The 17317-nt window shown below is 34.6% G+C and overlaps 2 protein-coding genes across 11 annotated transcripts; both read right to left on the bottom strand.

Moving 5' to 3' along the window:
- Nucleotides 1-109: 109 nt before the first annotated feature.
- On the bottom strand, nucleotides 110-14099 carry LOC127064691 (E3 ubiquitin-protein ligase HECTD1). 8 transcript variants are annotated; one of them, XM_050996142.1, is made up of 25 exons: nucleotides 13869-14098; nucleotides 13444-13496; nucleotides 13182-13227; nucleotides 12746-12885; nucleotides 12430-12664; nucleotides 11975-12315; nucleotides 10829-11888; nucleotides 9325-9721; nucleotides 9055-9090; nucleotides 8599-8865; nucleotides 7973-8526; nucleotides 7617-7891; nucleotides 7247-7499; nucleotides 6759-7137; nucleotides 6384-6670; nucleotides 5999-6259; nucleotides 5698-5905; nucleotides 5300-5500; nucleotides 4862-5118; nucleotides 4551-4721; nucleotides 4246-4461; nucleotides 3912-4156; nucleotides 3167-3743; nucleotides 2031-3067; nucleotides 110-1950 (listed from the first exon to the last, which is right to left on the bottom strand). In XM_050996142.1, the coding sequence occupies exons 4-25, from the start codon at nucleotides 12883-12885 to the stop codon at nucleotides 1668-1670; spliced, it is 7680 nt and encodes a 2559-aa protein (XP_050852099.1). In that variant the 5' UTR covers nucleotides 13182-13227; nucleotides 13444-13496; nucleotides 13869-14098; the 3' UTR covers nucleotides 110-1667. The 8 variants fall into 8 exon arrangements, with proteins under 8 accessions (XP_050852099.1, XP_050852107.1, XP_050852126.1 ...); XM_050996150.1 differs by lacking the exon at nucleotides 13444-13496 and having other exon boundaries at nucleotides 4862-5109; nucleotides 13869-14099; XM_050996169.1 differs by lacking the exon at nucleotides 13444-13496 and having other exon boundaries at nucleotides 6771-7137; nucleotides 13869-14099.
- A 661-nt stretch (nucleotides 14100-14760) lies between these two features.
- On the bottom strand, nucleotides 14761-17119 carry LOC127064745 (E3 ubiquitin-protein ligase RNF8-like). 3 transcript variants are annotated; one of them, XM_050996261.1, is made up of 5 exons: nucleotides 16971-17119; nucleotides 16684-16854; nucleotides 15647-16502; nucleotides 15137-15544; nucleotides 14761-15073 (listed from the first exon to the last, which is right to left on the bottom strand). In XM_050996261.1, exons 2-5 carry the CDS (start codon nucleotides 16807-16809, stop codon nucleotides 15027-15029), a joined length of 1437 nt encoding a protein of 478 aa, XP_050852218.1. In that variant the 5' UTR covers nucleotides 16810-16854; nucleotides 16971-17119; the 3' UTR covers nucleotides 14761-15026. The 3 variants fall into 3 exon arrangements, with proteins under 3 accessions (XP_050852218.1, XP_050852233.1, XP_050852226.1); XM_050996276.1 differs by having other exon boundaries at nucleotides 15137-15415; XM_050996269.1 differs by having other exon boundaries at nucleotides 16684-16834; nucleotides 16971-17114.
- Nucleotides 17120-17317: the final 198 nt, after the last annotated feature.

The following is a 17317-nucleotide window of genomic DNA, read 5'->3' as shown; positions in this document are numbered from 1 at the left end:
AACTGAAAACCCATAAAATCATTAACATTTAGCTTTGTCTAATTCGCTCATAATTAATTATAGATCCAGTAAAAATGCAAACGTTAAACAACATATATACTTCATAACGTTTTTTTTTTTTTTTTTTTTTTTCCTTTTATTCTTCTCCCCAAGATTCATTAATAATTTATATTACAGTAATAGTAACTATTCTTCATGTCAATATTTTCACTCACCTTTTCTGACAATTATATTATTTTTATATCTTTTTCCCTAAACACTATTATTACAATCATACTGATTTTTGCCTACAAATAGAATTATTTTGTGAGCATTAAGTAGCATATTGTACAAAGATGCAGAGTGCTTGGTTTTACAAAGTTTCTATAACGCTCGCATTAAAATCAAATTATATACTTGGTTCGCTTTGTTTTGGAAATTTCACTTCTGACGATACTTAAGTTTTAAAGATATAACAACCGCGTAAAGACACTTTGTTAGAAGGACAGATGTTTAGAAGCTGTAATAATTGGTCTGGATGCTGAAAGACATCACTTTGATAGTGATAATAATAATAACTTAGCATTTCTGCAGACAATTTTGATTTCCATCACTTTTATGTGATGCTAATAGCACAATGCTTTATTATGACTGAAATATTTTCATAAAGAAAATATAAATTTTCTTCGAAATTGCATCTCATATGAATCATTTTCCAAGCACAACAATATTTCACAAAAGATAGTACGAACATTTGTTCTAAATTTGAGGAACTGTAAAGTTCTTGTTCCATAAAGACAGCAAATACACTTGAAAACACTCGCAAATATTACGTTTTATGGGAAAATACATTCTCTCATGTTGGACAAAACTTGCAATATGCTGTACGTTAAATACCTGGAACAGACTGGAATAAACTATTGTTTATGTATAAAATGTAAATTTGTTGCTCCTCTTGTAATAACTAATATATAATAAATTAACAGATCCTTTTATGTTACAAATAGAACATAATATTACCTAATAATTCGTCTGCTAAAGTACGCAGACATTGTGTAAAATATAATTGGTTCGATAAATTCTTGTTGTTGAAATTTATGGAACCGTAATCGAGGGCCCAGATAAAAAGATACTTGACATTACCAAATGAAATTGATGAAACAGTTAGAGATGCAATACACTCTCCTTATTACACGATCGTGTAAGTTACCAATGACTAGTGAGCATGTAATATAAGCAATAAATCATTAAGAGAGCTAATATCACTCACTATGCAGTATACGATAAATATAGGATTTAATTAAATATTTCGTTTATATAGTTACGTGAATAAGCCCTCGTGTGAATACATTTAACAGTACCTTATACTGCTAAACATTCAATTCTATGATTCTTAATTTTGTATTCTAATAAGTGAGAATCCTTTGATATACATATATATATATATAGAAAGAGTATAATGTAAACACAATGCTTCCGTTCCAGGCTACGTACATCATTATCACTTACAACTGTATTATTTTTCATTGGACACGGTTTGACGTAATTGTCAAGTAACACTTAAAGGCCGTACTGAGTTTTCATATCTAAATTGCACATTTGAATCTGCCAAATAAGTTCAAATCGCGCAGTTAGCGAACGAGTATTTCTTTTTGCTATAAAATAGTTCCTTGCTTGAGCAGAAACATTTAATTCAAGTGGAACCCTCTTTCTCTGGTAGCAGCCAATAATCGTTCTTTCAAAATTTCTTCCGTAGGATATTCTGGCAATTTTAAATAATGTACGCAAGTATTAACGGAAGGATAACCGCCAGATCCAGCATCTACTTTGCGTACAACCGTCAATCTAGGATGCAAATTACATAAGCCCCCTGGAGGTAATGCTGAACATCCAGTAGCAAATTGTAGGAAAGCTTTCCTCTCTGGACCAGTTAGTGATACTAGTACATTGACAAATCGTTGGAATCCAGGACTACACGGGGAAAAAATAAATTGATATTAAGATACTAACAGACGACGGAAAATAAAGAATATTCAAATGTTACCATTTACCTTTCTCTTGTATAACCAAGTTTTGGTTCTGTATAGTTGAGCAAATCTTCTTTAGTCCATTGTGGATTTTGTTCACCGCACAGCATAGCTCTCACTTCTTCTGGACTGAAGGCATGTAATTTTTCCATGGGAAAAACTTTAGAGAAGCCAGATTTAAATGCTTCAAGCTGCCTGCAAATCCCCCGGTCCAAACAGTAAGTATTCGTTAAATCAGCGTATTCTTTAGCATTCTCAACAGTTACAGAAATCTCTGATCCTCCTTCTATTAATTCCACCTGATCGTGTTGAAAAACTCTCGAACTTGGAGAATACGTCATAGTCAAAGCCAGATCCTCTATAGCTATTGATGTTCCAGATGGATGAGTGATGCATAATGATGTTTCTTCATCGGCAGAACTTCGTCCATCGGAAAGTGTCCTATCACGCTTGGCCATTCTATTTAATATCTCCTTTAAGAAATCACCTCTCACTGGATCGACAATAACGAGATCTTCGATATCCAGTAGACCACTGTACCATGGCGAAGGTTCTAATGACGAATAAGCTGCGTCGGCCTCACCTTCCTCTGAGATGAAACTACTCGACATACTAGACGACATGCTTTCTTGTGTAACACCAGTTAAACCGATTTTTTCATTTACATTATTTGTAATATCACCACGACACATTAGCTTTAAGAAGGGACGAGATAACGGTAGATCGACTAATCTATTATCTTGGAGAACTTTAGCCAAAAATACACCAAGGAACCAAAAATATCTGACAGCACGATCACAAGCTGTAGAATCTTGAGGTAGAGGGGCAGGAAACAATCCACTAGGACGTACAACATAATATCCAGCTGGACGCACCTGCTCTCCAGAGACACACGTTTGCTGATTATCGCACGATTCCTCGTCGTCGCATAGCCAAAGGCCTAAATCTTTACGTTGTAATTCTGCTGCAACTAGTGCAAAAAATTCCAAGGTTGGTCCCAAGCCAGTACCTTCCTCACCAACGAACTCGACCTCTAATATGCTCTTACGGCTTGCATGTACCTAATGTTAAACAATAAAAATATATCGTTTGATAATCATATTTACATAAAATTTGTTATAGTTCTAACAAGCCGATATCAAGCATATACGATATCATACCTTTAATACTTGTTCAGCCCAGTCTAATAGTTTCTCTCCCCTTGGTACACTGACTCTTTCGTGCTTAAGCCTACCCACGCGAAATTCGTGACTGTCGTCGCGTCGTGGACTCAATCCGGGCGCTCTCTGCCTTTCAAGAACAGCATCTCTTTGCGTTTGCAACCAAACAATAGATCGAGATGCACCGAATGCAGTGCAACTAAAATATAATCGCCTAGTCTCAAAAGGTAACAAAAATGGACAGCTTCTTGCTAATTCTTCACACCAATTTGGTAATGCACCAGCAGCTAAAGCCAATGGGTCCTGAATTTGTTGTACTACTTTGTTTGTTATCTTTTTTGAGGTAAAATCATCTGGATGTACCCAACACATTGCATCCTCTGATTCTACAATGTCTGATACGTTGTTTCTACCATCATCACGAGTAGTACTCAAGACAAACACATGTCTTAACAATTGCAAAACATCTTCTACCGTACATGCGTTTGTATTTTGTGTAGAATTACGAGAATACAGCGTTACTATTGGGGTTGCCCTACCAGATGATTCTTCTTCTCTGGCCTCTTTATATATTATACTGTAAATAAAAATATCGTTAAATTCTCGGGGAAAAATATTATTGAAAATTATTTAATATTCTTCACGAGTTACTAGATATAGATCTAATATAGCTGCTGGGTAGATAATTGTTAATAAAATCTATACCAGACAAATAAAATGTTTTAAAAATAAATAGCCATATTACGTGTATGTTGGTTCCCATATTCTTCTTAATTTTTCTTGACGACTGCCTAATTCTGTTAATTGCATCAGTTCTTGAACTGCTTGGAAGATACTGGCGTGTGGTTCTAAAAGCGGTAACTCTACGTCTGGTATACCTGGAAGTCCTGGACCTTTTAATGTTAATGAGAGTCTTGGCATTGGTAATGATCCAACTCGCGTACTTGTTTGTGTTTCACTACCAGGTGGTGGAACTTCCAAATCTGTTGTCTATTTACAACATCACGTTATAATATTGCATAATGTATCTTATTAAGCAATTAAAACGATAACTAACAATGTGAAAGGAGAGAACATACTTGATTTATATTAGTTCTACCGGGTCTTGGATCAAAAGCAGGAATGAGAGCAGAAAATTGACGTTTTAGAACAAATTCATCGTCCCATGCGCGTCTCTTGCTGCTTTGTGGTGCTTCTTCTTCCATGAACGCTGCTAATAAATTACGACTGACCATAACTTCTTCATACTCTCCTTCACAACCATCACCTTCCTCTTCATTTTCTTCATCATCTTCCTACAATTTTTACAATTTACAATTAAGCGTAAGACGTACGTATCAATGGCATATTCGTATTAAATGTCATTGGAAATTCTTTTGCTTACTTCTTGATCATTTTCATCATTATCTTCCTCTTCTTCCAATACACCATCTTCGTCATCCTCTAATTCGGTAAGAAGTGTAGGACCGCCAGTAGTTCTACCACCACCTGCACTAGAGCCTGCAACTCCACTGCAAGACTCCAAAAAATCTTCGAGACTAACCTGAAGCCACAACTGCTCATTACATTAAGGAGAAAGGTGTTATCTAAGTAATTTTTAGCTCTTTTACATAGTTACAATCTTTTTTTTGTTTTTTTTTTTTTTAACTAATTTGCAATAATAACGATACTAAGTCGAAACAGATTAGTTTTTACCTGTTCACTATCACTACTTGTGCTCGTAAGTGACATAGTAAGTGCTTGTCCTAATCCTGCTCCAGTCGTTGTTGTGACTCCACTACCAGCAACTTGACTACTACTAGTTAAACTTGGATAACTCTGAGCAGTGCTAAGTAAACCACCAGGAAAATTAGGACTTAGTGCCAATCGAACAAGGCTTGAAACCGAGTTGGGTCCACGTGGATTAGAACCAGTATTAGAATTAGAAGCTATATGCTGTCCACCTGTAGGCCCTGAAACAATTGGTGCTTAAATGACGATAGCATAACTTGCGAATTAATGGATTGTTTCTTACAATCGAATAAACTTATAAACTATTCTCTATTATCGCTTGTTAGAAATATTACATAATTTTATGTATGATACAAATCACAAAGAAAACATGCTTACATGCATTATTATTTATGAACTGACCTAACGTTCGCCTTCTAGCCATTGCAGCAAACGTTTCCAGTAAGCCGGTGGCGGCCGCTGGTTCCAAAGTATTGTTAGTGTCAGAGCAAGCAAGATTGGGCACAGACACAGACATAGGATTCGTAACCACTACAGGACAACCTCCTGTAGTATTTTGGGCAGATGAGCTAGCTTCTTTGTCCCGACTGCATTCTTTACCAGCTAATTGGAGAATAAAACTGAACTTCGTGAGTACCCACAATTTCACAAGGTGAGGACGAGAAAATTGACAAGTGATTTAATTCGGATTATGTAAAATATAAAAAAAAGAAAAGTAGGTATGCTAATGAATTGTCGACATTTGGATTGTACTGTGTCTGTCGCATATGAAAAGTACGAAAAAATGAAATAAAACATACCATCCGTGATACCAGGATGATGTCTTGGCACAGGCTTAATTCTAAGTGAACTTTCATCTGTCTCTCCAGACACACTGATCCGAACAGGCACCAAACCAAGCAATTCACCACTCAGGAAGCTGTTCGTATTATTACGCAATCTATCAGCTCCTTCTCTCATACGATCTAATACTTCTGCGGCTTCCAAACTCAATAATCCCCCACCGGGCTGAAATATCACGATATAAATAACAATATAGTATTTCATATCCCCATTACTATATATTACAGTAACAGTATATGAGTGATGTAAGTTTTATACCTTATTTCCTCGAACAGCAGCAAATAATGATTTTGAACTACTAGAAGCGCGATTACTATTACTATTTGCTGGACAATCCGTGTTAAGAGCAAGACTTTCGACAATAGTAGCTAAATCACTTGTAACTGTAGTATCGGGCCTTGGATGTAATACAACAGAAAGTTCCCCTGTTGAATTTGCTCCACCTTCGCCAGTTACAGCTACTACTGCTTCGGCACGAGCAACTGATAATACGCTTTCTGCTATCGATTCAGCTGCTTGCTATTTGCATTAAATAATTCTACTTTTAATCAAATTCTATATAGTTCTATATTTTCTATATATTTCTACAAAGTTTACTATTTAATTACGAATATTTGATCAAAATTATGTTATTATATTATACCTTAGCTGCAAGATTGTCAGCACTCGCTGCTTGATCAGTTGAAGCTACTGAGCCTCGTATAGCTGTATCAGTACAATCAGGTAAACTAGGAGTACTACTAGATTTTCTTCCCGTTAATACTCCTCCACCACTTTTACCTTTAGCTCCACCATCCACGTCTATACAAGTACCAACTAATCTTAAGTCGTATTTGCCTTCTGCTCCCATTCTATATGAATTAGAGCCACCATGGTCCCATGTTACATCTATCCAACCGTTATGAAGTTCTCCTGTAACTGTACCTTCGCCTGATTTAAAAAGATAAAAAAAAAAAAAAGAAAAGACGTTACTAGTCTGTACAGATTTCATGTCAAGAATAATATACAAAATATAAACCTGGTGGCACACCATCTTGATCCCGCCACTTCCAATCCAATCCTCTAACGACTCTAGCACCTGCGACTAAATGCCTTAGAACTTGTGTTTTAATTAATCTTCTTTGTTTTCTCACACCGGCTTCTGCTTCTCTTGCGGCACGACCAAGATCTTCACATACACCCGTAACTTCGCCATAAACTTCAAATCCAGACACAGATAAATAATGTGTTTGACCGGAAGCATTTTTTCCAATTTGTTGCAATCGTAAGTGACGCCACCCTTGCGTTTCATCGTTCGGTGGTTCAAGAGTCCACGTAGCTGTACTACCAGGTTCGTTTAAAGAACAATCATCCACATGAGCATATAGTGTTGTCCATGTGATACCATCTTTTGATGCCTGAATAAAAATTAAATAATTTTATCTTACTTGATGAATTTTTTTTGCAGAAAGATTTATGATTGTTATAAATTATAAAAAATATAACATACGCGATATTTATTGTTACCTGAAACACCCAGTTTCTCAATGCACTTCTACCATATCCTCTAGCATGTCTTAAGGTATAAGCACTTGGAATAACCCACACTCCTAGATCTATTGAAAACCAAGCTCTTTTATCATCATTAGTATGACAATTTAATGCCGAAGGATCTCTACTAAGTATATCTTCAAGATGCCCATATGGTAAATTCCGTCCATCGCTTGAAGTAACAACAACTAAACCATATTGGCCAGGATTTACCCATTCTGCACAAGATCTAAAAAAAAAACAATGATAAAAGATAAATGTATCAATTTTTTAGTTTAGTTGCACATTTTTCAAGCAAAAAGAAACAGAAAATCCTTTAATCTTAATTTCATTATTTGTTACTCACCTTGCATTGGTTCCAATCCAATATAATATGCCATTCTCATCAAAATCATGTTGATACTTAAATGTTAATTTATTGCCTTCCTTTAGTTTTTTCACAAAAGTAAACGTTGACCTATCGTGATCATGCCATTGTTTCGCTACCATTTTCAGTAAATGATTTTCTAATTGCTGTATAGTACTCAACGGTTCCATTTTTAAACTTCTGCCGGATCTGTCAATAAGAGAACTCTCTCCTGAAGCTTTTTCTAAGCGAAAACGTAACCTCCTTGTTAAAATCTGTATAAGAGAAAATTTTATATTAAATTTATATTTGCAATATATGTATAAAAAATACAGAAGCATAAAAATATTACTGACCTGAAGGCCATAACCAGAACCTGGAGTATCGTACAAATAAACTGGTAATTTTTCTATAGATTCCAATACGGAAACAAGTTTATGCACTAAAATTTTTGCTGAATTGTGCTCTTTATTAGCATCTTTCGTTTGGAAACAATTTTTAAAAACAGCTATCCTTTGTAACCGCATCTTTGTTGCTCTGAGCGTTGGTGGCTGCGGTCCTGGTGGTGCAGCCAATAGAGATAATAACGTTTGTACCAATCCACTGGAGTGTAATTCGTATGCAGAAACTCTTCCTTCTTCATTCAACAATATTTTAAGCTCTTCTAAAGAACTTTGCAATATAGTACGCCATTCACGATTTCCGGATTGTTGCTTTTGACAAGCTTTCTCTATTTGATTTACAATAGCTCCGAGTTTGGCAACTACTCCACGCGGCTGTGCTTGAGCAGCTTTAAAGTAACGTTCATAAATATCTTGAGCTTGCACTTTAACTTTTTGTTTTATAGCTTCAATTTTGGATCTTAATCTTTTTCCTCGTTTACCAGCCCAACCAGCAGCGAATTCTGGACCTAGATAATAAGTAAATTAGTGAATATAAACGAAGACGTATAATTATAGTTTGAAGTAAAATTTTAATATACCTAAACTTGTTTCTGCTGTAAAAGAGTGCTTTGTACCACGATTTGATTCAAAAATAAAACCTGGAAGGTCCTCCCTCAAAATAGTGGCCTGTTGCTGACCATCGCTATTGTGTATACATAATTCACTTTCTTTTCTACTAGACAATGCCCAATTTCCTACAACTAATCGAGTGGGACCAGGACGGGATAGCACAGGTTGGCTTGCAGAATTCGGTTTTACTTGACTACGTGCTCTCTGGAGTTTCTCTAAGAATTCACCACGATTTTCTGCAAAAAAATAAAACGTAATTAAAATCGTTTAAAGACAAATTCGTGATTTCCTATGAAGTGAAATATGTTATAGAAAGATGTTTAAAATGTTTCCAGAACGAGAAATTTTAGGTTTAGACTGCTAATCTGTATTGAGGGGTAGGAAATGCAGGCCCAACAAGGAGAGTTATACATATGTGTACCTACCTTCAGTAGTAAGTGACTCTGTGTTCCTCCCCTTTCCTGTAGGCAGTTAGTAAAACCAGTTATTTACTAAACTAGACCCCTCGTAAAAGTTAATCACAAATGAAAAAGATAAAACATAAATTAATGCTGGCTTAGAGAAAGTGAAATTATAAAGTTGCATGTTGATAAAAAGGGGCGTTAGGATCGTTTCAAGAAAGATAATGATAAGATGAACGATATATTAGATGAAACATTGGATCATACCATTTAAAAAAATAAGCATCTACTCACCTGATGTGTCGGTTCCACCTTCTGGGCTTCCACTAGAGTACATTGTTGCTAATTTGCCATCAAGTATAAATCTGAACCATCCATTGCTTCCATTTGATAATTCTAAAGCAGCGGCATCTGACCAGACATATAAACAATCTCGACCTCTACAAATACACCAATCTCTCCAGTGATATGCTCTTCCAATTAACAACTCTCGAGCATCTTCCATGGTTTGTTCCTGTCCTGATTGATTTTGTTCTGCTTCTGGTTCAGGAGCAGCTTCTTGTGGTCCAGCTAATGAAGCAACTTTAGAAAATACTCCAAGACGAGCAAAATGCTCCAAAAATTCATCTTTTCCTTTAATCATCAAATCTTGTATCATTTGCAAAACTACTAAATGTCCATCTTCATCTTCCTGTTAATGTTAAATTAAAAATAATTTATAATATGAAGACACTACGAATATTTTAATATGAATCGAGCGAGATAGAAACAATACATTTTTTCCTCACTTAACAAACGCAAACACTACACAACTTTTTTAAGCACTAGAGTACCAGCGACCTTTAGTTCTGTTTAGCTAAATCATATGAGACACAAATAATATAAAATAGACATTTTTCGAGCAGGAAGTGAGTGCACTTCTGTGGAGTTTAAGCATATACTTTTGCATGTTTCAACTGCAGGAGACAAATAGTCGACAGAAGTGGACAAATAATTTCAACATTAAAAGTCGCTACAAAGAAAGAAGTAAGAAGTGTATAATTAGCCCTTTCTTTAATCGTACTGCCAGCTACCAATTTCATAAACCAATTATCTCAAATTTTCTAATATAAATATATATAACTGTCCTCTTTTGTCAAATTTTGCGCCCAAAAAAAAGTAAGACACTATGTCACTCATTAATATTAGCACCACTGTATAAAGTCAATATTTTTGCATTTTGTATAGCAATTGATACTATGGTGCTATAAGACATTTTTGATGCTTATTGAATATGTATCCTTTTTCTGAATAGACGAGCAATACATGTGTAAGTTTGTTAGATCTCACGCTTTAAATAAATTATGATAGGTGCATCATGTTAATAATAAATATAGAGAGAATATTTATGTAGTCATTAATAAACTCAGCAGACAAACTGAGTAAATGAATAGGATAAAGGGAAACAAAAGGGACGTTGATCTAGTGAGCGGCAGAAATATGGTACAGACGTTACCGTCTTATCAAGAATGTAGTTCTGGGAACTGGCAAACTTGCGTGATGAAATGCAGGGCAATTTGGGGCCAATGATCGGCTTGAGAGGCAGAGGCGGTGGCGATGGCGCCTTTATCTCAACCTCCTGTGAACAATCTTAACTAAATCACTGGCACTCTTTGCTTGTCTGTCTGTTTGTCTATTGGAACATGTTCTTGGGTTATTAAAACGATTCAAACAGTCATACTTTTTAATGGCGTTTGCTATGGAAGTATTAAAGGATATCTAACAAATACTTAAAGCATAAAACGAATTTTTATCTTACCTCGTTATCCAATACATTTGCAATAACTTCCACAAGCATAGCACCACAGCCACCTGTACTATCGGAACCACATGTTTCAACGAGTAATTCTGGCTGGATATAATGTACCATTTTTCTAATTAAACTTAAACTTGCTTTTCTAACACTGGGGAGCATCGTTGATTGGAAAGTTGTACAAAATACTGGTAAAAGTCTTTTTAAATATACTGGAGCCATTTCAGGATCACCCTTTGGTTCTGTAAATTCTTCCGTTTCTGCTTCTGGCTTTCTATGCTCTTGATTTGGTGGTAACATCCACTCCCCAGGTGATTGTAATATAGCAGCGACTTCTCTATGACCTTCATCCACACGTTCTCTAGCCTTATCTAGTGGAGTTTTTCCATCTTCGTCTCTAAGATCAGGATTTGCTCCATGCCTGAGCAAAACTTTTGCTATCGCTGGCCTTCCAAAACAAGCTGCATAATGCAGACTTGATGATCGTTGACCTTTATTAACATCCGCTCCTCTATCACATAAAAATTCAACCATTTCTTGTGTACCGAATGCCGAAGCCCAATTTAACAATGTTTGACCAACGTCATCCATAAAGTTGACTTCAATACCTCCAGAATCTATAGCTTCTATTAATGCATCTGTATCTTTGGATCTTATACAATCAATTAGTTGTCTATGAGACTTTTCACCTGCACTATCCAAACGTCTTAATCTTGGTAACAATGGTCCTGAGGGACCTCCTGTAGTGCCACGACCAAGAGCCGATCTACCCTCAAACAATAAAACTAACAAAAGATCGACTAGTCTCATAGAATCAAGAGCACATCTTTCATCTCCTTTCAGGGCCTTTTCTATTGCGTCTGGTAATTCTGAACGTAGAAGATCGTGAGTTATCGATGGCGATCCCCTACATAGTGTAGATAGAAGACTGATTATTGTGGAAACTGAAGCGCAAGACTTTGGTTCTGGAGCAGGTGCAGTTGCTGCAGCAGTAGGCGGTGGAGGTGTCTTTGGATTACTGGAAGCTGCTGTGACAGATGTACCTGGTCCTGCAGCGTTTGATAATCTATATGGCAGATTAATTTAGAATATGTATCACAATGTATACATATATATATGTATATTATGTTTTTATTTGTTATTAATTCTTACCTATATAGAAGTTCAGAAACCAATCCGTTACAAGCTAATGGAGCAGGATCAGTTCCTCTTCTGGAAAATCTATCCGCCAATGATGCAAAGCAACGAAGTGCTCCGTCCGCCACGTGTGCATCTTCGTGCCTAAGCAAAGTTGATAATGCTTCTACACAATCAGGCAAAGTTTTATCTTGAGGTTCAACTTTGCCACATAGACGTGTTACTACAGCCATTGCAGAATGTAATGTATCTCGATGAACGCGTGCTCCATGCTCTCTGATGAAACATAATGCACATGGAAGGCCTCCTGCTTCGAACACAGCACCTGCTTCTCTTGCGCAAACGAGTTCTAACACCTGTATATTATTTAAGATACGACTTTTAATATTATTATAACAAACATGACTATCATTCATTTTATGTAAGAAAAACATCTCTTCTACCCCTCTCTCTCTCTCTATTTATTATACCTTTATACATTGTTCTGCCAGGTCTCTGCTAGCTCTGGAGCCTAGTCCAGCGCCAGACAGACGACCGCAAATAGCTTTCACTGCGCCTTCCATAGCCACTACTCTGCGTGTACATTCTGCAGAAACGTCTAGATAATATGTTATGGCTCGAGCTGTTACTTCTAAGACACTGTCAGGTGCAAGTTCATCTAAGAAAATTCTACATAATGCAGGCAAAAATGTGCGTGGTGGACAGCTGAAAAATTAATAAATATTAAAATAAGCAACTAAAATAAATGAAATGAACGAGTACATATTACTTGTAATCATTACATACCATTCGAAGCAGCGATCGACATTATCAGACATAAGTAGTAACATGCATAGTTGTTCTAATGCAATTAATTGCATATCTCTTTCGTCTCCCTGGCCCATACTGAGCCATTCTAGTAATGTCTCCGGATCTACGTCTGTCATCTGAATACAGATGTACGATAAATATAAATATATCATTTTAATTTATGCAAATATTTATAAAAATATGCAAATATGGTAAAAGTACTATGATTGTAATGAGATAATTAACTATGCTCTCTTATATTTGTTACAATAATAATAATAATTTATATAGATTTCAAGAAATAACACTTTTACTGAGCATCAGTCCTTAATATTTTAAGCAAGAAACAAAGGAAGATTATTGTCAGTGAGATGTTATAAATAGCTCACTTTGTTCTATCGCTACAAGATATATAGAATTTCAAAATGCTCACCTTATGTCTTTTATAGCACCAACTAAATGGGTTTCAATCTGACGATCTGAAAATATAATATTGCACTATACGTGAAATCATAAATTGCATGGCCAAAATATTTAAGATTGATTCGCGAATTTGTTACTTTTGGTTAAACGAGAGAAATAGTGTAAAATAATTCGTTATTAATCGTATTTCAAAATTCAACATCGGATGTAACGTATCACAAATAAACACAACTGTTTCTCACTAGTAGCAGCAGCTCTATATTAAGACTCACTTTGACAGCTTTCTCTCTCCCGTGGTGTATGGCTTTGGCTGAATGTTATTTTTCTAGAAAGAGGCGACGATAATTGAGCGCTGCGCTTGTTAAATGTTAAACACGCGCTCCGAACGGGACTTGAACAGTTCGATAAATAAAGGCACGTGGCATTAAGAGGGACAGCGATATCCTATATATATTGGTACTTGCCGTTAGAACACAAAGGGTTGAAAAAAAATTTGACACGACAATGGCAATCATTAAGAATTTTCTCCCTCATTGAAATAACGTACGAAATGCAACCTTTGACCGCATTACGTGCACAACTTAAAAGGAAGACGAATCGAAGATGATTATCGGAATCATCTGATATTCACAACATATTATCAACTATAATTCTTCTGCTCGCGAGTATAGCTCGACACACAATGAAGATACATTACCGTTCCGCACAGTGTTCCATCCTTCGTAAGGGGTCAGGTCGCCATCCTTTATGAAACGTCTCGTTTCCCGATAAGAAAACGAACGCGACGACGTACTTGCTCCGTCGTTTGTACGAACAAGTTTATCGACGTACCACGAACGGACAAAGTGCTCCAAGCGAGCAGGGATATTCTTATTTTCCGTCAGTATTGTCGTATATATTTCGCCATTTACATGACGTTCGGTACAATTCGGAATCACGAACTAACAGCAGCGCTCCCAAGCGTTTTCAATGACTTTCAACGCAACGATTACATTAAGAGGTTTTCGCTTTGGTGGATTCTCATGTATTCTCCCATTCTTTCCCTCTCCCACTTTCCTACTATTATCTTAGATCTCTTTATCGGTAGACAGACACAATTTCATGCCTCTTCACCGTATGATTCACGGTATACATAAAACGAGTATATCTGTATAACACTCGTTATCCTTATCTACCGTTATGATTAACGTTCCTAGTTTCTATTATATTTCGATATAATTAAGAATGTTCATTACCTGCGAGAAAATGGTTTCCAATATCGTCGACTGATAACATGCATGACGTGGAATTTCTATTGTTAATTCATGAATTTTAAAAGTCAAATCGATCCACTTAACTTTTTGCATACAAGGCGCTCCTTCATATCGATTGTCCGGATGTGATAATCGATTCGATTGTTCGACTTGCGCGGTTGCTTAAATTACCGTTATTCTCACATGCATTTACACAGGTTTAGAGTATTTCAATATATTTCGCAAGATAGATTTGTTCTGTAGATTTGTAATCGTATTATCTATCTGCTTCGTTTATCTTCACAAGTTACGGTCAAATTTAGAAGATCCGATCGTGGAAAAAAGATTAAAGGCACATTCATTTTTAATTTTTTTTTTTTTAGTTTTTAACATAAAAACATTTTCATAACGCTTTCTTAATAAATATGTTTTACATATTTCTAGATAAGTTATAAACATAACTGTTCTCTAAAATACAAGAAGTTGTAACATAACTAAAGTTTTTCTATTTTTTTTTTTTTGCTCAAAGTAGATATTAAAAACAAGATGAAAATTATATTAAATATTTACACTTATATAATAAACATGTCACATATATTTTATATATTTTATAGTTTTGCTTCTTATTCTATTTCCTGTTCTTTATGGACGTTTTCCTCCCTTTCTAAAGCTAAAACATTATATAGTTTTAAGATAAAGGTAACGTAGGTATACATTTGAGAAAGGAACATACCTTCACGTTCTTCCACGATTTCCGCTCTTCTATCCTTCATATGCATAGATAATTTATCTAACATCTTCTCTATAAAATTATCTAAAACTAAAGATCTGTTCATTGATTTAACTGAAGCTCGACAAACTGGACATTCTTTTCGTTTCTTATTCCACGTATCGATGCAATGAAAACAAAATGTATGCATACAATTTAAAGTCGTTGCTTTTATAAATAATTCAGAGCATACGCTACATGTCAATTGTTCATCCATTATATTACTAACTGTATCCATTGCACCTATGGGTACGATGACATTGTCTGTATTATTTTTTGTTAGATCTATAGTATCTATAATACGTAGATTCGAAGTATCCAGAACTTCAAGCACTATACAACTATCTTCCTGAAGCATATTAGATCCAGGTGCTTGTAATTTTGGAAAAAAGAAAATAAAGTATGAAAAGAAATATTAAAAACAAGTGGAAATTATTTAAATATGTACACATCTAATAATCAAAAAGAAAGTACCATTTTTTGATTGTATAGATTCTGATTTAATTTCTTTATCTTTTAAAGCTTTTTCAGTTTCTTTAAGCTTTTCTTCTAGTTCAATTTTTTCAGTTAATAATTGCGCTTGAATATATTTCTCTTCCATAACTATATTCTCCATCAGACTCTTCCACCCTGCTTGTTGCTCTTCCCTCCATTTTCCCATTTGTTTTCTCATTTTAATTTCCACCAATTTTTTTTCTTGCTTACTTAAATCAAGTGCCTCTTGCCATTTTTCTCTCTCTTCGCTTAAACGAATTTCAAATCGAGTCTTTTCATTTTTAAATTTTTTCAGTAATTCAGAATACATACTTTGTAAATGTTTCTCTTGGTTATTACCAGTTGCTATTTTGTCTTTTAATTTTTCAATTCGATTCTTTAAACCTTCCTTATCATTATGTACCATATCCCATTGTTTTAACAAAACATTCAATTCTTCTTTTAACTCTAATTGTTCCTTTTGCTTATTTTCTAACTTATCTTTTAATTCTTTTCTCTGACTTTTTTGAGTTTCAACGGATGTCTTTTGCTCTGCGAAGACTTCGTAAAATAACTGTTTGTCTATCCGCTGCCTCTTACAGTTAGTTTCTTCCGTAAGGTTAAGAGTAAAGACATACTTATAATCGCTATTTGTACTAAACTGAATAATATCTCCAACAAAAATTTTTCTTGTACTTCCTAATTCAAGAACATCATCATTAACAAAAGTATAACTAGAACTTAAATCCTTGATAGTCCATTCACCATTCCCTTGATATCTTATAACACAATGTTTTCTAGATATCAATAAGTCTAATATAATCTCATCATTATCTCTTGCTCTTCCTATTTTGAACTGTTTAAAAAAATAATTTAAATTTCTTTTATAATTTCTTTTACTAATATAAAAATTGACATGCAAAATATAACGAAATTCCAGAAATTAATATATAAGAATCGATTATCATAAATAATTTTATTATTTCCATTATTATAAATCAATTATTATAAAATAATAAATAATAATAAAGAATTACCTCAGGCTTATCAATATGAATATCACGTGCTGTAGAATCATTTCTATTTAATGTTACTAATATCGGTTCCAGAATTTTTACTTCATTATCAGGCATAGATCTTCTCTTCATATTTGTAGTTTCCATATTTATGAGAATCTTTATTCTTTATCTAAAAAGATGCAGAAATATCTACAAATATATATATATATAGGTTATTTATTTTTATCACATTTTTAGTTTATCATGCTTCATTCATTTGCTGATAATTGATTATAATAAATAGTTAAAACAAAATATTTATATACCTGTTTTTTTGCTGTATCTTAAATCACTTAAAATGTTATCTTCAACGTGATTATTATGAAAAAATTTAACTATTGATTATTTATTGACTTAAAGCAAACACCGTGCTTCTTCAAATCGCGCCATCTCGTGAAACAAACTTAAACAAATAGCTACAAAATGGTCTTAGAGAGTTGACTTATCTAAAATGCAGAAATTCTCTTTTATCGACATATAGAATTTAATTTGTAATTTATGATATTTTTTATATTTTGTGAAATATTCATTATCACAGCATTAAAAATAATTTCATAAGAATTGCAGACGGAATAATAATTTATATGATTTTTAATTTCAATCATTAAGTTCA

The sequence above is a fragment of the Vespula vulgaris genome, chromosome 1 (genome assembly GCF_905475345.1).
Source record: "Vespula vulgaris chromosome 1, iyVesVulg1.1, whole genome shotgun sequence".
Classification (NCBI taxonomy): Eukaryota; Metazoa; Arthropoda; class Insecta; order Hymenoptera; family Vespidae; genus Vespula; species Vespula vulgaris.
Note: the sequence above shows the minus strand (reverse complement) of the source record. Positions and strands in the feature narration are given on the sequence as shown.